Here is a 22,816-nt window from a genome sequence, read left to right on the forward strand (position 1 = left end):
TTAATTCCACAAACATTAAGTATATACAGAGAGCAAACTATTCTGGTAACGTCTAGTTTGACACAACTAGCACTGATATAACTCTTTATGCTTTGCAAAGCATTTTACAATGTCCTGAAAAAGATTATAATCTAAATGGAGGGAGAGAATGGAAAGGGGTGGTGTAGGGGGCTGAGAAAAGAGAAGTCCATAAATATTTACATGCAGAATGTAATAAATGCCACGAGAGGTACAAAGTGCTTCCGGATTCCCATAGAAGGGAGAGATGATTTGTGACTGCAGCTCTATTATGGAAGACTCCATGGAGCAAGTAATACTTGAACTGTTCCTCTGAAGAATAGATAGGATTTTAACACCTGAAAAATTTCCAAAAATGTTAAGCACTCCAATCCAAGGGAATAGCAGGTGGAAAGGCATAGAGATTGAAAAATGTTTGGGAAACAATGAGAAGTCTGACTTAGTTTCATAATTCTGGAATACACTTAGCATGTAGTAGTGCATATAATATTAGCTACCTTGAGGATAAACAATGTGTTTCCCATCTCAATACTCTAACTAGCCCCAGGGCCTAAAAAGATTTGTAGATAGAGTCCTGGGTCTGGGGTTAGGCAGATTTATGAATTCAAATCTGACCTCAGACACTTCCTAGGTGTGTGACCTTGGACAAGTCACTACACCGTGCTTGCCTCAGTTTCCTCGTCTGTAAAATGAGCTGGAGATGGCAATGGCAAACCACTCCCGTATCTCTGCTAAGAAAACCCTAAATGGGGTCATGAAGAGTCAGATACAACTTAAGCACAAAGCGTTTAATCAATTTCCTTTCATTGTACGTAGGGGGCTGGAGGGGAGGGGCATAAATTTAATTTAGGGTTATTGGAGGACTCAGTTTTTGGGGTTTATTCAAACCCTGAAGGTTTGACAAGAGGGAAATAACAATAGGAATTCTCGTTTTAGGAAGGGTAGTGTGGCAGTGGCAAAGGCATTACTGGGCGTTCAATGGACAGAAGGCTGGTGAGGTGGGCCCGGCACTAGACCAGGCTCAAGTTAAAGAGCACTTTAACTGGGGAGTAGGGGAGCTTCTTCTGATATAGTTGCTGTTTAATGGCAGAACTGAATTAAGCGGTCAGGAAGAAGGCCTCCTTTGGGAAGACAAGGCTTTGGGGGCCTTTTTCTCTTCCTCTTGCACCTGCTGACTTTTACATCTCCACGAGGTGACTCCGAAGACGCTACTTCCAGGTGTCCACATAAGCCTAATGTGGCCTAAGCCAAGATCCGCATTGGTCGTAATCGGTATTCGTAAAATGATTGAATAGCGCCATTGCATCTCCTCCCACTCCCCTACAGCCAAAAGTCTGGGTCTCGGGCTTGCACACGTAAACCGATTATTTTTACAAAACAACCACCCAATGACCGAAAGCGTCCTGCTCGTAGGAGCCGCGCGCCTGGAGCCTTTTATGGGCTCACCTGGCGCGCGCCGAACCAACCGCCCAACATTCCTCTCCAACCACCGTCGCGCTCGCTCCTCTTTGCCCCGCCCCCTCCGCTCTCCTTTTACCAATCCCAGAGGAGTTCTTTTTTACCCCGCCCTTCCCTCTCGCGTTTCAAAGCCTACTAACGCCACCGGCGCCCCACCGCGCGGCTGATGCCAGGAATTTATTTTTAGCTCGGAGGTGTCGAGACCAACTCACCGCCCAGTCCTCCGACACCGCCTCCTTTCCGCTTGGCCTCCCCTAAGGCCAATCGGAGAAGGAGTTTCCGCCGCGTCATTGCTCAAGTGGGCGGAAGAAGGTCCAATCAGCGCTCGAAAAGAAGAAGCGTAATTAATAAGCGGCGGAGAGGAGGGGGGGGCGGTTGATGACGCAGCGAGTTTTAGTCGTGACTTTTTCGAGAAAATCTTAAGCAGCTTTTTTTTTTTCTTTTAAACCCAGCCCACCTTCCATTTGGTGGAAGAGGAGCGGGCAGGGGAAGAACGATTGAGTTGCGGTGTGTGTGTATGGTGGGGGAAGCCTGACACTCGGGTCACGTAGGGGAGGGGCCTAACCGGGAGGGAGAGGGTGGTGTCACGTGTGTGTGTTGTGGGGGGAGGGGGGGTCGGTGTCTCGCGGTCGGTTCCGGGCGGTTGGGGGGGAGTGAAGCGGGGGGAACTCAGGAGCGGGGGAGACAGACCCAGCCCGAGCCCGCGCCAGCCCGCCCGCCGTCGCCGCCGCTTCTTCTCTGTATGTCGCTCGCCCCGGCCGCCGCTGCCGTCTCCAGCACCAGCAGGAGCCGCCGCCGCCGCGGTTGATGTGGTTTGGGCCGGGGCTGTGGAGTGTGAGAAGATGCCGCAGTCCAAGTCCCGGAAGATCGCTATCCTGGGGTACCGGTCCGTGGGTGAGTCAGTCACCGATCTTGCCCCCTCCTGCCTCCCGTTATCTCCCCCTCTCCCGGCTCTGTGTGTGTGGGGATGGGGGTGGTGGGGGTGGTGGGGGTGGTGGTGGCGGCGGCGGCGAAGGGGGGTCCTCTCGACACTCCCGGCGCCCGCCTCCTCCTGCCTCCGATCCCCCGGAGGCGGCGTTGGCGACCCCCGGGAAGTTTGCAACCGCGGCGTGCCCATGTGCGGGGCGGGCGGGTGGGAGCCGAGGCCGCTTCCTGCCTCCACCCCCGGGCGGGGGCTGCAGCGCGTGTTTCATAACCAGGCAGCCCCGGCGGCCACGGCAACCACCATTTTGAGGGGAGAGTGGCCGCGGCGGCCCCGGTTCGGGGGGAAGGGGTGGATCCCGCCCGTGTTCCTCGGCTCCCCTGCACTTCCTCCCCGTCCCAGGGCCGGGGAGCTGGGCAGCCCTGGGCTCCTTCCGCCTTTCCTCGCGTCTAGCCAGACAGGTGGCGGGGCCGGCCCGGGTCGGCCTCGGGAGGCGGGGTGGGAGGAGGAAGAGGATGTGTCCGAGGAAGGGGTGGGTGTGGAAGAGGAAACTGCGGGGGGTGGGGGAGGGAGGCGCGTGGGTGGTTAGGGAGGGCTGGCGGAGGCGCTCGGCTCGAGCTGTCTCGGGCACAAGGATTCCCACCCCCCATCTTCCTGCTGTTTGTGAGTTTTGGTGTTTCCCAAAAGGAGGAAATCACATTTGTGTTCGACAGACCCCTTCCTCTGGACCCCACTCTAAAATCCTTTTATCCCTGGCGACTGCTAATAACTTTTTAGTTAGAGAAACCTGCAGGATTTTAACAAAGATCTTTGTAAGAGGTTGGAGAGAGGGACATGTGTCCATTGTAAATTTAACAAATTAAAGTGACCTGAGACTCTGCTTATATTAAATAGCCCTTTGGCCATTGTACTGGTTTGGAACCTATTTCCCAGCCCCATCAAAATCCTTGCTAGATCTTTAGAATAATTTGTTTTTAACCAGAGAACTACTTGGACGCTGCCAAATTTAAGAGCTGTATAATGTAGAAATACTTTAAAAAATCTGGTATCTAGATTAAATTAAATCTTCGAATGACACTATAAATTATTTTTTCCTTAGAATACTTTAATAAGGTCAGGTGATTGTAACCAGGTTGACTTGAAATATTTCAAAAGTTATTTTTAAAAGAGAAGTTGACATACATTTGAATCTAGTTCTGGAAGTTGCCTTCTTAATGAAGCCAGTTTGTGCGTAGGTGCTGAAGATCAGAAACCAAACACGTTTTCTACCTTCATGAAACTGATGTTTTAAAGTCAAAATTTTAGTATGGTTGTATAAAAAATATTCTCTGGCTTAAAAAAATATTTACTTGAGCACAGAGTTTGAGTTCTTTAGTTTACAACGGTAACATTGTTGGAAGAAAGCATGTAACTGGTTCTCTTGTTCATTGGATGAACTTATCTTGGTGACAACTTGATAACTGATTTCTCTCCCCTTCCTTTTTTACTCTACTCCTTCTCCATAGTTCTCTGGGTTCATTGGCTAAGATATGCTATTCATAGTTATGCACTTTTCTCATCTTTCAGTGAAAGTGACCCCCCTCACACACATTTATGGTGGTGTGTTATATCATAGGGACTTAGGAGGAATTGATTCTACAAACCTCCATGTTTTCTTTTACTTGTCTATCATAGAAAAGAGACTTAGGTTGCAGCCTTAATTAATCCCTAAAAAAATCTTTCAGGGTTCTTACTATAATCCAGTCAGTCAGTAAACATTTATTAAGCACCTACGATGTTCAAGGTACTGTGCTAAGCCCTGAAAATACAAGGAAAGGTAAAAGACAGTGTCTGCCCTCAAGGAGCTCACAGTTTAATGGGAGAGAATGTGCAGAAAACCATGTACAAACAGTGCACCCTGAATTCTATGAGAACTGGGGTTCTAAATTTCAGCAACCTGAAACACTTAGATACCTAGAACTTTCTTCTTTGAACATTGTTATTTTCATCTTTTCTCTCTCGATTGCATTTAATCGGTGACACTAAATTGTGTAAATTGTGTTACTGTTACTTGTGAAGTGGCTTCCAGTTCACTTCCTTTGTTCCATTTAATAGATACGGTCCATAATTAGATGTATAGTCTGTTTTGGGAAACCACCTGAAGGTGACATCAGAAAATGATGAAGTTAGAAGAGACTTCAAGTTTTTCTGACCCAGCCAGCTTTTTGCCCTAAAGCAAATCAGTGTCTGAATGATGTGGTATTGATGCTTCCCTTCCCCCTCTTTGGAGCACAAAGTACTGGAGCTTTCTACAATATCTCTCTGGAGGCCATTTCAGGGTTTTAGCATGCTGATGGTTAAGTACTTTATTTCCAAGGGTAGTATCTTCGGTTTCAATTTATACTATTTCTGATTCCTAGGTTTTCATTGAATATGTAAAGCCAATCCTCATAAAAACCCAGATGGTTTTTTTATTCTCTATTCTATGGCATTTGAGAGCCTCCTGTTTCGAACAGTACAAGGCACTATGAAGAATACAATAGGAACTATAAGACCTGTTTTCTGTCCCTTTACATTTTTGTCAAGTATCTTGGGACAATCTCCAGTTTCTCTGTATCCTTTTTCAAGTTTGATGACTGAAACTGGATTCACTGTTATAATAAAGTATTGACTAATCCCATACCTTGCATTCAACTAGTATGTTCACTTAAGATACACACTGATATCCCATGTAATTATTGTTGACCACCAACAAAAATGTCATTTTCATGTAGCAACTATACCAAAAATAGTTAAGAGCTGTGGACTTTTTGGGATTCGCTGACATTATTTGCTAATGACCTATTACTGGAGAATTAACAATAGTGTTTCTTACTGTTTTGTAACACAGTAGTAGTAGCAATAATGTAACATTGATTAGGAATATTGCTTTAGGAATAGTCTCCTTTTTAAAGGTCAGGTTTAACTAGGCAAGTTAATTTCCATAGAGTTAGTAAAAGTAATGACTTTGAGTTTAAGTTCTAAATATTGTTTCTTTGATTGTTACTAATTATGGGGGGAAAGCACATCAGTAATTTAAACATTGCCTTTTTTCTCTCCAAAGCTAGCCAACAGCCATACCTTATTTACTAATTTGATGTCTTTTTCTCAATCCTTGTTCTTTTCTACTTTTCTACATTTGATTTTCTTGGCCACCCTCTCCGAGGTACTCAGTAATCTGGGTTTTTATGACACTGCTCTTAGTTCTCTTACCTGTCAAGACCACTCCTCAGTCTGCTGTGCTAGATCATTAGCCCCGTCACATTTCATAACTATGGGTATACTTTATGAGTCTGTCCTGGGTTGTCTTCTTTTTATATTCTCTGTGATCTCATTAGCTTCCATGGCTTTTCAATTATAATCTATGCTGTTGATTCCCATATATATGGGAATATATGTGTGTGTGTATGTATGCATGCATGCATGCATGTATGTAACACTAGTCTCTTCTGAGCTCCTATTGGACATTTCAAAGTGATTTTCCTGTATACATTTCAAATTCATTAGGTCTTGAGTAGAATCCCTTCCCACAACTTCTGTGCTTCTGTGTAGGGCACTGATATCCTTCCAGTCACTGAGGTTTGCAACTTCATTGGCATCCTTGAATCTTTACTCTCACCCAGCCCACATATCTATTCATTTGCCAAATCTTGTTACTTATTTCTCTCCACTGTCTCTTAAAATTGACTTTTCTCCATACTGACACCATAGTTCAGGCCCTTAGCTGTTCTACAGCTAAGATTTCATTCTAATGCCCTTCTTTTTTTTTTTTTTTTTAGGGGCAATGGGGGTTAAGTGACTTGCCCAGGGTCACACAACTAGTAAGTGTCAAGTGTCTGAGGCCGGATTTGAACTCAGGTCTTCCTGAATCCAGGGCCGGTGCTTTATCCACTGCGCCACCTAGCTGCCCCCTCTAATGCCCTTTTTTTTTTTTTTTTTAGTGAGGCAATTGGGGTTAAGTGACTTGCCCAGGGTCACACAGCTAGTAAGTGTTAAGTGTCTGAGGCCTGATTTGAACTCAGGTACTCCTGACTCCAGGGGTGGTGCTCTATCCACTGTGCCACCTAGCTGCCCGATCTAATGCCCTTCTAATGCTTTCCACCATAATTCAGACCCTGATCATGCCTTGGCTTGTCTGTTGAGATAATATCTCTGTCTTTCCTCAATATATCCTCCACAAATCTGTTAAAATGTTTTTTCTAAAGCATGGATCTGACCAAGTGCCCTCCCTGTTCAATAAATTCCAGTAGGTTCTTACTGCCTCTAGAATGAAACTTTTCTGTAGCATTTAAAACCTTTCACAATTTAGTCTTAACCTATCTTTCCAGCCTTATTATCCATTACTATAAATAAGTCTTCTTCATGGTCTTGCCACAGTGTACTCTCTCTCTCTCTCATCTCCATTTGCACAGTCTCTCATGCCTGCAATATACTACCTTACTTCCCACATCTTAAAATTCCCTTTCATACTTTTCTACATACCAAGCCTTTTCTGACCTCCCTAATATTGTGTATGATATACATACACTTAAATGTATGTGTCCCCAAATAGACCATAACTTTCTTGAGAGCAGGGACTATTTTGTTTTTTGTCTTTGTGTCCATACTGTCTGGCAAGTAAGTAATAGGGACTTAATAAATGCTTGTTCATTGACATGTAAAGTTAGTTTTCAGTTCACCTAAAATTGTGAATTTCAGCCTGTGCTTAATTGGTAGTTGCCAAATTTACCAATCATCTTTAGTATACCCAAGTACTCTAGTACTCTTAAGTAGTTGATATCCTTCTATGATGTTAGAGAGAATGAGATGTTACAGAGAACAAAGCTTAACTCATTCCCTCCCTAACTCCTTGTATTAAAGAAAAATAATTAAGTAAAACAAATGGATAAAGCTTATTTGATGTTTTTACATAACTCATCCACAGAGGTTTCATTTAATGTATTGGAAGCCTACCTCAGGTCCTTTCAACCAGTTTAACTTGTAATAAGGTTTATTAGAGGCAATATTCACAGGAATATGAAAGATAAAGGATGAAATGTAGTGAGATCCTTTTTTCTTAATTTAATTCAATAAACATCAAGAGCCTACTATGTGACACTTTGCTGAGTGCTGGGGATATAAAAAGCAAAAGACAGTCCTTGTCCTCAAGGAGCTTTACAATCCAATGAAAAATTAGCCCTCTCTTCCCTCAAATTACTAAAATTATTAGCTTGCAAAGAAGACCAAAATGAATCCAATTGTAGGAGAATCTGAGAGTAACACTGACACAGCAACACGTGGATATGTTATTAGGGCCCATATTTTACACCATACGGACTCTTCTGAAGTTGGTAGGTGATTGAAGAGTATTGTAATCTTATTGTGGAAAATATCTAATAACATTTCTCATGTTATTCCATACCTTTCAATTACATATTTCTTTAAGTGTCGAAAGATGTTCTTTACTTTGTGTAATAGTGTGTGTGACAGGAAAAGCTCCACAGCACAGACCATTAATATTTTTCCAGAGTGTATTATGCTGTTACTTTTATCATAAAGGAAACTGTTCCTGTAGGCTCTTCTCCCTCCTTATACACAAAAGATGTGACCTTTGGTATTAGATCTTAAGATTTGCCATGGGGCTAATCGGACAAATAGAGATACAGGTGATATGGATAGCAGTGTTCTGAAGGGCTAGACACAATTTAGAGTTTTGGGGGTTTTTTTGTGTTTTTTGTGGCTTTTTTTGTGGTTTTGCTTTTTTTTTTTTTGCAGGGCAATGAGGGTTAAGTGACTTGCCCAGGGTCACGCAGCTATTGTCAAGTGTTTGAAGCCTGATTTGAACTCAGGTCCTCCTGAATCCAGGATCAGTGCTTTATCCACCGAGCCACCTAGCTGCCCCTGGTTTTGGTTTTTTGTTTTTTTAAGTTGAAAAGTTGCTCTTAACTCTGCCAGCAAAATATTCTTTATAGTGGTTGGTTGGATTTTAAAGTGTTGTATTAGATAGTTACTTCTCATCTGATGTTTTTGTCACTACTTTAGTTTCTTAATGGGGAACTGAGAAGATACTGGTATTATGTTGCTGAGTATATTTACCTTCATACAACACTTCATACAGTTAGAAATCCATTCTACCAGGTCCTTTCATGGTAAAGACAAGTTAAACATAGTGTCCCATGTTATCCGCTTATGTGTATGTACCTAACTTCCTTGTTGGTATCTGCCAAGCTTCCTTTGTCCTGATTGTTTACCACCTACCCTTTTCCCCCCACCTCCAGAGTATCCCCAGCCCTCTGGAGAAGCCTTATAGCAGTATACTAGAACCTCAGCAGTCTCTTAACCTAAAGTGCTTAAACTCCAAATGTTAAATTTGAAAAGGAACTTCTAAATAAGTCTACTGTCTTTTTAATAATCACAAGTCATTTCTCTTTCAGATAGTAACTTCCTGTTCATTCTATACAGCAAGAAGAAATAGCCAAAGAAAGGGGTAGAATTGTTATCCCTAAATTTTAGCTAACTTTAATTTTGCTTCTGACTTGAGTATAACTCTTGATAAGTTACTGTTCTTGGGAAAATGGGAGTAACAATCTCAGATTAACAAAAAATTTGAAGGATGGCACTACAGCAAGACTCAATATAATTTTCCTCTCCCAATTTTAGAATGAAAATTTTAGGTGGAAAAAAGGGTGAGTTTACTCTTTACTGTGGAAAGAGCTAGATTCAGAATCTCAGTATCTGAGGTCAAATCGTAGTCCTGTCATTTACTGTGTGATCTTCATCTGTTAAATTAGGGGGTTGGATTGGACTCTGATGTCTCTTCTAGCTCCAAAATCTGTATGAGAGTCAAGTACAATAACTTAATACACATCTGAAAAGTGGGTGCATCTGGCTAGGATGTAATTTGTGACTTCTTCCCACCAGGAATATCCAGCTCACTCTCTCTCCTTGATCACCAGAAGCCATCATCATCTTTTCCCTCACCATTAATCCACTGAGCTCTAGGTTGTTGCTTTGTAAATTAATCAAGGGATATGAACAAATAAAAAGCATACTTCTGTCTTGCATTAACTATGAAATCAATACTTTTCTAGGACTTGTAAATTTTGTTGTTGTTCAGTCATTTTAGTCATGTTTGACTCTTCATGACCTCATTTCAGGTTTTCTTGGCAAAGATGCTGAAGTAGTTTGCCATTTCCTTCTCCAGCTCATTTTTACAGAAGAGGAGCTGAGGCAAACATGTTAAGTGATTTACCCAGGGTCACATAGCTTAGTGTCTGAGGTTGTATTTGAAGTCATGAAGATAAGTCCTCCTAATTCCAAACTCTGTGCTCTATTCTGGCCACTAAGCTGCCAGGCCTTGTAGAGGGACCTTTTTTAATGTCTTCAAAATATTTTCCAAAAGTGGTTAGTTAGTGTTTTAAATCCAGAAAGATACCAGGGCCAATGCTTGAATAACTTGAATCTTATTCTTATGTTCTGTGCACCTTTAATAAATGTTTATTGAATAGAATTTTTTACAAATGACCTAGATTAAGATGTGAAAGACAGGTTTATAAATTTGTGGCTTTGTTGGAGGGAGGTCAGTAGCAATATAGGTAAGCCCAAAGGATGCTGATGATCCAATTTTAAAATCTCAGCAGGCTAGAATAAAACACTACCATCAAGAAAATGAACTTTAATAGGGATAAATGCAAAGACCTGTATTTGGACTTAAGGAAAAAGGACCGGGGGCAGCTAGGTGGCGAAGTGGATAAAGCACCGGCCCTGGATTCAGGAGTACCTGAGTTCAAATCCGGCCTCAGACACTTGACACTTACTAGCTGTGTGAACCTGGGCAAGTCACTTAACCCCCATTGCCCCACCAAAAAAAGAAAAAGAAAAAGAAAAAGAAAAAAAGGACTAGGTATGGGAGAACCTGTCTTGGTTTGTGAGACCGTGTGATTTCACTTAATAAAAAGTTATTTAATTCACTACATACTTGATAAAATGCCTCACTGTTCTAGTTATAGTCTCTGCCCTCAAGAAACTTAGATTCTGTTACCATTTGGGTAGTGCTTTATAGTTTGCAAAGCACCTTCATATATAATTTTCATTTGAGCCTTCCCAAAATCTTGTGAGGTAGGCAGAGGTATGTAAAGATACTAACAACTTAGCTCACAACATACTTCAAGATTTACAAAGCACTTACTTCACAAAAGGCATTTATTAAACACCTATTATGTACCAGGAATAAAAATACAAATAAATATTTATTGACTAAAATACAAAAATGAGACAATCTCTGCTGTCCAAGAACTTACATGGGAGAAGAAGGGGGAGAAGAAAAAGATATTCACAAATAAATATAGCCTGTATATAAAGTAAATATCTGGTAATTGGTGGGTGATGTGGGGAGGAGGCAGTAAAAATTAGGGGAATCAGGAAAGACTTTTTGAAAGAGTTGAGTTGAGCTGCATTCTACGCCTTATCTGTGGAGCCTTTAGAGGCCTGGAGGAGGGAAATAGGGTGTAGTGTAAAGGGAATGACAGGTTGACTGGTACACGGAGTGCATGATGGCTGTAATAGGCAATAAGCCTAAAAAGGTAGACATCACCAGGGATACAAAGAGAAAAAGTGAAGAGAGACAGTTCCTTTTGTTGAGCAGCTCACACACTTAATCATGGGGACAGCACATGAAAGAATTCAGCTGCAGGGCAGATGAACAGGCTAGGAACCCAGAGCCAGATTCTCAGCGACTTTAACCTTGGTCAAAGCAAGGGGGGGGGAGGGAGGGGGGGAGACAGACAGAGAATGAGAACACATGCACAAATACATATGGACGGTGAAGTGCCTCTGAACTTTGTTGAGCAAGGTCTGACTTGTACTTTAGGAATATCACTTTGGCAGCTATGTGGAGGAAGGATTGAGAGGTGTAGAAAAAATATTAATATTTTTCTCTACATCATAGGCACAAATCAGCTAGAAACTTTCTTAGTTTAACTTTCTAAATTCAAATATTTCGAATCCAGTCCACTATAGTCTCCTTCCTTGCCTTCACCCACCCCACTCTTCTATGTCCTTGGCCATCTTTCTCAAGACAATTTTCAGTAATATTATGAGCATCATGAAGAAAAATCACAATATGTTAAAATAAAGTTTTGAATTAACATTTGAGAACAATAATCACTTGCTTTGTAAATTACTTAAGGAATAGAATAGGTACAAATTACACTATGGTAAATGACTATAGTAATCTAGTATATGATAAAACCAAAGATAGAAACTTTTGGAACAAAAACTCATTATTTACTGCTGAGAAAACTAGAAAACAGTATGGCAGAAACTAGGTATAGACCAACATCTCACACCTTATACTACAATATGCTCAAAATGGGTACGTGATTTACACATAAAGGGGAGTAAATTAAGAGAGCATGTTATAGTTTATCTGTCAGATTTATGAATAGAGGAAAACTTAGGATCAAAAAAGATATAGAGAACAATACAAAATGTAAAATCGTTTTGATTATATAAAATTAAAAAGTTTTTGCACAGACAAAACTAATGTAACCAAGATTATAAGGGAAGCAGAAAACTGGGAAAGAATTTTTGAAACAAGTATCTCTGATAAAGGCCTCATTTCTCAAATATATAGAGAACTGAGTCAGATTTATAAAAATACAAGTCATTCCCCAATTGATAAATGACCAAAGGATATGAACAGGCAGTTTTAAGACAAAGCTATGTATAATCATATGAAAAAATGCTCTAGATCACTATTGATCAGAGAAATGCAAATTAAAACAACTCTTGAGGTATTACCTCACACCTATCAGAGTGGCAAATTATAGGAGAAAAGGAAATTATTGGATATTGGAGGAGATGTGGGAAAACAGGGACACTAATCCACTGTTGGTGGGGTTGTGAAAAGATCCAACTATTCTGGAGAGCAATTTGAAACTGTGCCCAGAGGGCTATAGAATTGTGCATGCCCTTTGATCCAGCAAGACCATTGCTAGGTTTATATCCCAAAGACATCCCCCAAAAGAGAAAAAGACCCTATTTGTACAAAAATATTTATAGTAGCTCTTTTTGTAGCGGCTAAGAATTGGAAATCAAAGGAATGCCCATCAATTGGGGAATGGCTAAACAAGCTGTGGTATATGATGGTGATATGAAATATTACTGTTCTATAAGAAATGACAAGCAGCTTACTAGCTGTGTGACTCTGGGCAAGTCACCTAACCTTCATTGCCCTGCAAAAAAAAAAGGGGGGGGGGGGAAGAAATGGCAAGCAGGATGGTTTCAAAAAGGCCTAAAAGACTTGTATGAACTGATGTATAGTGAAGTAGAACCAAGAGAACATTGTGCACAGTGACAGCCATGTTGTTAGATGAAGAATTGTAAATGATTTAACTATTCATGGCAATACAGTGATCCAAGACAATCCCAGAGGACTAATGATGAATTATGCTTACTATTCTCCAAAGAAAGAACTGATATTGATTGAACACAGACTGAATCATGTTATTTTTCACTTTGATTTTTTTCTTTTATTCAAGTTTTCTTTTATAAAATGTCTAATATGGTAATTTTTTGCATAATTGCACATGTATAATCTAAATCTGATTGCTTACCACCTCAGGGAGGGAACTGGGAAGGGAGGGAATGAGGGATAAAATTTGGAACTCCAAACTTTAAATAAATTTGTTTATTATTTTAAAAAATAATCACTTAGTCTTCAACTAGAACTACTAAATTCTTTGACCACTCCCCTCTGTAACTGAAAGGGTCTCCTCCTTGGGATATTCTGAACAAAAAAAGGGGGGGGGGCTCCCTCTGAATGGAAAAGAGGGTATTCCCTACACCTTTCTCTCTAGGTTTTCATGACATTGCTATCTCTGGTGGTTCTTGCTCTTCCTGGTGAGTCTTCCTTTGACCACCCTTCTCAAGTCTCCTTTCAGCAAATCTTCAATATCATAGGCAAAGAAAGGCAAGGTTCTTAAACAGACAAGGGATTTTTTTCCCCTTAATCCTTTTGTTCTTACCCTAACCCACCTTTTTTTCCCAAAAAATTTTAAAATATTTTATTACATAATCTTTTCATGGCACCATCAGGAGTAACAGAAAATGTTATTCCCAGTTTCTAAACCACATCCTGAAAAATATACATTTTATTTATATATTTATATTAATAACACCCCACCCCATAATCCCACCACCTAACTAGATCTTTTGCTTAAAGCAAGAAACTTCTCTTCAGTAAGAAAATATATATATATATGGACGCTAAATGAAAAATACAGTTAGAAGAATTACTGGAGCAGCTTGGTCCTGGGAAGGGGGAAAGGGGTTAAGTCTTTAGGTTCAGCAGGATGTGCAACTGCCTAACCCACCGTTCTAAGGGGAAGTGTCTGAAAAGAATTTTAAGTAGAGAAATATCATCTATTTCTTGATATTTATAGAGAAACTGAAAAGGAGGTTTCTACAGAGAGGATATTGGGTATGGGAAGACCAATTAAGAGGCTATGACTATATACCAGGTGAGAATTGAAGAAGGCATGAGAAAGAGTGGTGGCCCTATGAGTGGAAAGGAATTGATGGAAGAGAGAGGGGCGGTAGACTTGCGAACGGGCAAGTAGTATGAATATAAGTTATGATTATTAAGATGAGGACATTGAAACTTAAAAATTGTGGCCTGCATATTGCTGCCTCGTTTGTTTCTTGTTAAAGCCAAGACTCAAATACAGGTTTTCTGACTCCCAAGTCCTGTGCTCTTTCCACAAAACTCACACTGACTTACATTTCTGTAGAGGTGAGGAAACTGAGGCTCTGAGCAGTTAAGAAAACTTGCCCAAGTTAAGATTGCAAGTATGTGTCAAAACTGGGGCTCAGTCCTGGGCCCTCTCCTCCCTCAGTACTCCTTGATCTCATCGGCTTCCATTGTTTCAATTACAATTTCTATACAGTTGACTCTCCTATCTATCCACTCTAACCTCTCTCTTGACCTCCAGTCTCACATCTCAAATTGCTTATTAGACAGTGAATTGGAGATGCTATAGACATCTTAAACTCAACATGCCCAAAATGAAACTCATTAACTTTCCTTCCCCTTTTTCTAGCTTTCCTGTTACTGTTTAGGTTACCACCATTCTCCCAGTCACCTAGGCTTGAAACCCAGGTGTCATCTGAAATTCCTCTCTCCTACCCCGTCCATATCCAACCTATTGCCAAAGCCTGTTGATTAACCTTCATAATATTTCTCATGTGACCCCCTCTTCTCTTACACTGCCACCACCCTGGTGCAAGCTCTCATTCCCTCAATGCCTAGACTATTGCTATTTTAATAGTGCCTATTTATCGATCTCTCTGCCACAAGTTTCTCCCTGCTAATGTGCAGGTCTGATTGTTACTCAGTAAATTCCTGTGGCTCCCTGTTATCTCCAGGATCAAATACAAAATTCTCTGGCATTCAAAGCCTTTAAGGACCTGGTCCCTTCCTATCTTTCCAGTCTTCTTCCACCTCCTTTCCTCCCCTGACCTACTCTAATCCAGTAACCAACCCTTGCCTCCTCGCTATTCTTTGAAGGAGACACTCCTCCCAACTGGGAGTTTTTACTGGCTATCTTTACCTCCTGGCTTCCTTCAAATTTCAGCTACAATTCCACCTTCTACAGGAAGCCTTTCCTGGTCCTTTTTATTCTAGCACCTTCCCTTTGTTGGTTGTTTCCAGTTTATTCTGTATCTATCTTTATTCATAATTCTTTTTATATTGTCTCCCCCTTGGACTGTGAGCTCCTTGAGGACAAGGACAATCTTTCCCTTTGTATTTTCATTGCTTTACCACAGTTCCTGGCACATAGTAGGTGCTTAATAAGTACTAGTTGATTATTTAATTCTGACTTGAAGTCCAGTGTTCTTAACTACTTCTTATTCATCATTTGCTATTTCAGGCTCAGTTAATAGATGTGTTAACTTCTAGAACAAGAGTTCTTAATTTTTTATCTGTCATTGACCCAGTTCATCAATCTTTTGACTTGTCAGACTATTTTATTAGAAATTTCAAAACTGAACAAAATGCAAAGTTTAATTAGAGGTCAGTGAAAATTAAAATGTAATTGTTTTCCCATTCAAGTTCATGAAACCCCATAAATCTATTTATGAATTAGTCTGTGGACCCTAGTTATAAACTTATGATCTATATCATCCTTCTATGCATCACCATTTTCCCCATCCCTGGGCTGCTCCAGTCATGAGATGGCTAGACAGGAAATGCTTGCACACCACAGTTCTATAATCCTTCTAGTAAGGTACAGGACCACCAAGTGTCCTGTCACTGGGTCCATTCAGCAGCTGTCATCTGCCCTACCACTACAGCCTTAAGACTGATGGGTCTTTCCATCGACCCTGAAGGTGAACTCTCTGATGTGTTGTCCTCTTTTCCACACCCCCTCCCCTATTAGGGTGTGAGTTCCTTTAGAGACAGGGACTGACTCACTTTTTTCTGTCTTCCACAGTGCTTAGTATGTAGTAAGCACTTAATGCATGCTTTTAAAATCATTCTTTGGATTCCTTTTGTCATGTTTCTAGTTTTCAGTCATAGGCTTTCCTTTTGGGGGTGCTGATTTGTACTTGAGATGCCATTTTGTTGTCTCATTCTCCTTTCATGACTACCATTTAATGAGAAGAGAAGACCTGGAGTGATTTTGGTCTGTATTGATGTTTACTAATGCTGATATAATCAGGGATCTTTGGAATTGCTAATGAATTTTAAACTGTGAAACTCATGTCTCTTAATAGTAATAATTAAAATTCATATAGTGTAGTGTAATGGAAAAGAATTTATTAAGTACTTATGTGTTAAGCACTGTACCAGGCACTGAGAATTCATATAGAAGAAATAAGACAGTTTCTGTTCTCAAAGAGGTCACATTCTAGTTGGAGGAGACAACCCATTGGAGAGTTCAACTGCAGAGGACCTGGGAGGGCCTGGTGATCCTTAGACCACTGGTGATAAGGCCCAATGGTTCTTTGGGCTTAGTTTATAAACTACTCTCCCTACAGTTGATATATGGTAACGATAATTAGTCAAGCACCCCCAGAACCTGACATCAATACTCTCTACTCAGTAGGTATTTAATGTAAATATCGGTTGAATTGAATGACATAATTTGAAGACCTCCTTGTTCTTTTCCTCCCCTTTACTCTTTTTTTTTTTTTTTTTTTAGTGAGGCAATTGGGGTTAAGTGACTTGCCCAGGCTCACACAGCTAGTAAGTGTTAAGTGTCTGAGGCCGGATCCCCTTTACTCTTTCAATCCAGCAATTGTCATTCTTTAGCATAACTAAAATGTTTAATTTTTAGAATAATGGAGTCAGGAGAAATCTACAGAGATTATCTTGTCCATATTCTTGGCAAGTGTTCATCTTTATTCTCTTAGATGACTATCTTATTTTAAAGGCTCTGGGAGATGATTCCACAGTCTTTCTTGGCAATCTTTTTTCAATGTTTAACAAGATTGACAATAAAATTCTTCCTCTGATCTAACCTAAATTCTTCATACTTCAGTGTAAACTCATTTTCTTTTATTTTTCCCCTGAGGAATGTAGTATACTGGGTATACTTTTGTCACCAGGAATTTAAAGGTAGGTACTTCACTATGGTGCCTCAGGTTTTTTCTTCATCTTTAATAATCAGAACTCTTAATATTTACCTATCATTGTATTTTTCAGCCTTTAATAATTTTTCTTATCCCCTGTGGATATATTTTCCACATTCTTTTAGGAAAAAATAGCTTTTGTCTTCACATTCCTTTTTAGTTCATAAAAATAGAGGATTATAGAGCTGAAATTCCTCACAACCACCTTATGAAGTAGATTTTATTATTATCCTCATTTTACAGTTGAAGAAACAAGCTAAGAGAAGTTAAGTGATTTGCTCAGGGCCACAAAAATGAATCAGGATTTGAACTCAGATCTTGATTGCAGGTTGTCTCAAGTGCAAGGAAGTTAAGCAAGTGATGTGTAGCTGTTTCCCTAAGTTCCAAGTAGATTGGTATTTTAGTTAAAGGCTTTTTCAGCATTGAGTGTATTGAATTACCTCATCATTCATCTGTTTACATAGCTCATTGTTGCTTTTTAAAAATACAGAAGGATTCTGACTTAAGGAGCTATCTCCTAATGAACCTTATCTCTCCCCAATTCCCTACAGTTTCCCCAGATTGGCCTATCATCTTTTGGGTCATCTGATTACATCCTGTACTCCTGTATGTGTTGTAGCCTCCCCATACCCACCATACACTTCCCTCTTGCCCTATGAGTTATCTTCAGCTTATGGGTTAGTCATTTATAAAACATAGTAGAACAATATTGGTGTTAATAAGATGGACCTTTTAGGGAGAAGCTCCAGATCCTTAAAAAGAACATGGCTATTTCTCAAAGGCAGCCCAGCCTACATTCCTCCTTTGGTTCACCTTTGGACCTAGCTAATTGACCACTTAGAGTGTCTATACTCACTACATGTAGTGATGGATAAATTACAAGGATTTTTCATCTAAACTACATGTCATAGGCATTCTTCACCCACTTGGTATTTTCTTTTGTGTAGAGTTAAATCACACACTTTTATTGACTTTTATGACTATGATTTATCTTTGTCATTTGTCTCTGAAGTGTTCTGGGACTTTCCAAACAGGAGCATCTAGAGGACCTTACTATGTGTAGGTAACCTCTTTAACGTGGACTCCATGCTGACACCTTATTGGAGGAGTATGTTCCAGGCTCTGTGCTAAGCACTGGGGATACAAAAGAAAAGCAAAATGGGGACCCTGCCCTTAAGGAGCTCACATCCTAATGGGGAGACACTGTATAGACAAGATGTATACAGGATCAGTTTGGAAGTGATCTCAGTGGCAAGGTGCAGTCAATAGAGAAGAAGAGATGGGGACTGGGAAAGTTTTCTTACAGAAGGTAAGTTTTGAGCAATCCAGCAGGTAGAAATAGGAGAAAAAGCATTCCATCCAGGGGAAAGGCATTCAGGCCACAGTCAGAGAAGGGCAAAAGATAGTCCCAGCAAAATTAAAGCTACTCTGAGGTACCACCTCACTCTTAGCAGATTGGCTAAAGTGACAGAAAGGGAAAATGATAAATGTTGGAGGGGATGTAGGAAAATTGGGGAATTAATACACTGTTGGTGGGGCTATGGACTGATCCAGTCATTCTGGAGAGGAGTTTCAAACTATTCCCAAAGGGTCATAAAACTGTGTACTCTTTGATCCAGCAATACCACTGCTAGGAGGTGGGAGGAAGGACCTATTTGTACAAAAATATTTATAGTAGCTCTTTTTGTAGTGGCTAGGAATTGGAAATTGAAGGGATGCTCATCAGTTGGAGAATGCCTGAACAAGCTGTGGTATATGGTTGATGGAATATTATTGTACTATAAGAAATGACAATGATTTTAGAAAAACCTGAAAAGACTTACATGCTGATGCAAAGTGCAGTGAGTAGAAACAGGAGTTGTACACAGTAACAGCAGTATTGTATGATGAAGAACTGTGGATGACTTAGCTATTCTTAGCAATATAATGACCCAAGACAATCCCAAAGGGCTAATGATGAAGCATACTATCTATTGGCCTCCAGAGAAAGAATTGACAATATCTGACTACAGACTAAAGCAGGCTATTTTTTTTTCTTTAATTCTTTTTAAAAATTCTAATCTTGTACAAAATAACTAATATGAAAAGGTTTTACATAATTGCACATGTATAACCAATATGTGCTTGCTTACTGTTCCAGGGAGGGGTGAGAGAAAGGAGAGAGGGATACATTTGAAATTCAAAACTTAAAAAAAAAAAAACCCACAAAATGTTTAAGAGTAGTTTTAACATGGAATTAGGGAAAAATAAAATATTATATATTAAGGAGAAAAAAGATGAGGCCTTGGAATGAGATATTATGAAAAAAATCAAAGTCCACAAAATCAATTTTTATTTGTCTCTACATTAAATCACTATCAAATTGGGGTGGGAGGGAGTAACAAGGCCTGACATTTTTTTTTTCAAGCATTTGGATTTTTTTCCTTTTTCAGATACCTTTAGAATTGATCCTTTACTGTCCTCAAAATTGCCCCCTCCAGCTTAGACCTTCTTAATGTCTGATAATGTAGTCCACATGCTTTTCCCATTTTTGTTCAGGGCCTTTTTCACTTCCTTTGACAAGAAGAATAATTGAAAAGGGGGGAAAAGTTGATAATGTTTGAAAAATCTGTACTAAGTTGTTTCCCTCCCCCCCAGTCTGGGAAAAAAATAATAAGTGTGCATTTTTAAACTTCTGTATGGGTATCTCCCCTCTAATGCCAGAATAACTAAAAATTTGAACTATTATGAATTTACATGGTTTGGCTACTATTCATTAGGACTGGTAACATAAATCATAAGGAGTAAAATGCTATTGTTTATAATTCTTACAGCACAGAACTATTTAAAACGTTAGAAGTACAGAATAATGGCTAAAGATGAAAGGAGACAAGCAACTATTTGAAAAAGGACATAGTTATTTATTCATGAACAAGTCGTTTAAAATTTCACGTCCTCAGCTTCATATTGTAAAAGAAGGGGGCTTGGACTAGATCAGTGGCATCAAATTCAAATAGAAAAGGGGAACTTCTTTTCTATTTATTTATTTATTTATTTTTTGGTGAGGCAATTGGGGTTAAGTGTCTTGCCCAGGGTCACATAGCTAGTAAGTGTCTGAGGCCGGATTTGAACTCAGGTCCTCCTGAATCCAGGGCCGGTGCTCTATCCATTGCACCATCTAACTGCCCCAAAAAGGGGAACTTCTAACCCATACATAAAGATCCCTGTAAACTATATATTGACTTAGAAAACCATATATTAACATTATGTTTTATTATATACTTATTTTGTTTACTATTTCCCAATTACATTTTTATTGGTTTGTGCCCATTCAGGAGTGTTGCGGGCCAGTCAGCCTGATCTAGATGACATGATGTACAAGACGTCTTCTGGATTATTTTACATTATACCGTTAGTTTCATTTTTTTTTTTAAGATTTTTTTTGTGGGGTGGGGGGAATGGGGGGTTAAGTGACTTGCCCAGGGTCACACAGCTAGTAAGTGTCAAGTGTCTGAGGTCGGATTTGAACTCAGGTCCTCCTGAATCCAGGGCCAGTGCTTTATCCACTGCGCCACCTAGCTGCCCCTGTTAGTTTCATTTTTAAGAGTATATTAAAAGAAAGGGACTCTGTCATAAGAATAAGTTTCATTCCTGGATATAGGACCTTAGATACCATTTAGTCTAATTCTCTCATTTTACAGATAAGTAAACTTAAAGTTTCTTTAACTTTGAAGGAAGAATTTTGGCTTTTGCAGTTAAGTATACAACTGATTATTCTTCACACTTAAGCTCATAGATATACTGCTTTAAAGTTTGCCAATCTCTTTAAATATATTGTCATTTGTACTACAGCTATCATCTTCATATTTCACACAGAAAAACTCAGGTTGTGAACTTGTGCCACAGTCAGCATCACAGGTGGGAACTGAAACCAGGTCTTTTTCATTACAAAGCCGACAATCTAAACTCTGAATAACAGCTTGGTGTAGGCAATCTTAAAATACGTTTGGACTGAACAATTGGCTTTTCAGGATTTTTCATCTGTTTGGTAAAAATTTAATCAACTTTGAAAGCCAGCTCTTTGTCTGTATTGTCTGTATTACGTGCATGCTCTTGATTATCAGAGCCTAGAGGAAATATAGATACTCAATAATTGATGATTATGAAAATGTAAGTGGGTTATCAGTGATACTTTTTTCTTCTGCTTTTCTCTTGTCTCAGTGCCTTGGAGAAACCTCTGCCTTTAGGTCTCACTCTCCTAATTGATAATTTCCTAATAGGGCCACCATTTCAAGAAGGACTCAGTGATGTTTCATTTACTTCACTTAAGCTTCTCTTTCTCACTACTTGCCCCCTAGCCACCTTCCCTTCAGCTCTATTATATGCATTATCTTTCCCCATTAGAATATAAGCTCCTCGAGGGTTGGTATTGACATGTTTTTTATTATAAGTTCATTATTTATTATCTGTTTTCTAGAAACTAGTATAAGGAACCATTGAAAGGTATTAAAAATTATGCTTTTGAGATAGGAGGAAAATATCTTATCTACTTAAATTGATTAGAAAACATTAAGATAACATCCTTAGAACTAATTGATGAAATTTCAGATTGCTTTAAATTTTTTCCTAGTCACTTAAGATGACTGCTTTGGAAAAACTAAAAATGCGCCTTTTTTTTTTTTTTTTTTTAAAAACAGAATGACCACATATAGGGGCAGCTAGGTGGCGCAGTGGATAGAGCACTGGCCCTGGAGTCAGGAGTACCTGAGTTCAAATCCGGCCTCAGACACTTAACACTTACTAGCTGTATGACCCTGGGCAAGTCATTTAACCCCAATTGCCTCGCCAAAAAAAAAAGAATGACCACATACTTAAATGTTCCCTTTTTGGCCTTTAATTGCTAGGACTGGTGTATATGATATTTTAATTAGCTTTGTTAGGAAGTGATGGAAAACATTCATTATTACCCAGACTAAATTATAAAACTATTTTTCATCTCGTGATGCCAGGAATCCTACATTCTGAACTACCAACAGAATATATGGGGTGTTTTTCAAGTTCTCAGTTTAAAGATGTGATTTGACATATTTTTCTTGGCTTATAGGTCCACCTTAGAAAAACTTTGTAGTTGTTTGATGTGAATAACTTGAGTCTCTTTTCTTTTTAAAAATATTTATTTTGGGGCAGCTAGGTGGCGCAGTCGATAGAGCACCGGCCCTGATTCCAGGGCTCTATCCACTGTGCCATTTAGCTGCCCCCAGTGTTCTTTTTTTAAAAATTTTGAGTTTCATATTCTCTCCCTCCCTCCAACTCTTCCCATACTCAAGAAGGCAAGTAGTATGTTATCAGTTATACATGTGAAATTATGTAAAACACTTTCCATATTAGCCATGTTGCAAAAAAGGAAGGGAAAGCAAGAAAAATAAAGTGAAGAAAAAAATATGCTTTGGTTTGTACTTCGAGCTCATCAGTTCTCTTTCTGGTGGCAAGGAGTATTTTTCATTATTAGTCCTTCAGAATTGTATTGATCAGAGTAATTTGTGTTTCACCGTTGATCATCGTTGCAATATTGTTGTTACTCTGTACAATGTGTTCCTGGTTCTGCTCACTTGACTCTGCATCAGTTTATATAAGTCTTCCCAGATTTTTCTGAAACTGTCTGCCTCATAATTTAATTTCTTATAGCATGATAGTATTCCATCACAGTCATATACCACAACTTGTTGAGCCATTCCCCACTTGATGAATATCCTGTTGATTTCTGATTCTTTTACACCACAAAAAGAGCTGCTATAAATATTTTTG

General features: G+C 39.6%; 1 protein-coding gene across 1 annotated transcript in view; it reads left to right on the forward strand.

Annotated features, from left to right (window-relative positions):
* The first annotated feature begins 2,122 nt into the window (after positions 1 to 2,122).
* The window catches only part of RHEB (Ras homolog, mTORC1 binding), a 66,492-nt gene continuing 45,798 nt past the window's right edge, over positions 2,123 to 22,816 (forward strand). Inside the window, exon 1 of the mRNA XM_043968068.1 lies at positions 2,123 to 2,370. Within this exon, the coding sequence (XP_043824003.1) occupies positions 2,319 to 2,370 (52 nt within the window). The 5' untranslated portion in view covers positions 2,123 to 2,318. The remainder of the gene's footprint in view (positions 2,371 to 22,816) is intronic.

This window comes from Dromiciops gliroides, chromosome 5 (assembly GCF_019393635.1).
Source record: "Dromiciops gliroides isolate mDroGli1 chromosome 5, mDroGli1.pri, whole genome shotgun sequence".
NCBI classification, from domain to species: domain Eukaryota; kingdom Metazoa; phylum Chordata; class Mammalia; order Microbiotheria; family Microbiotheriidae; genus Dromiciops; species Dromiciops gliroides.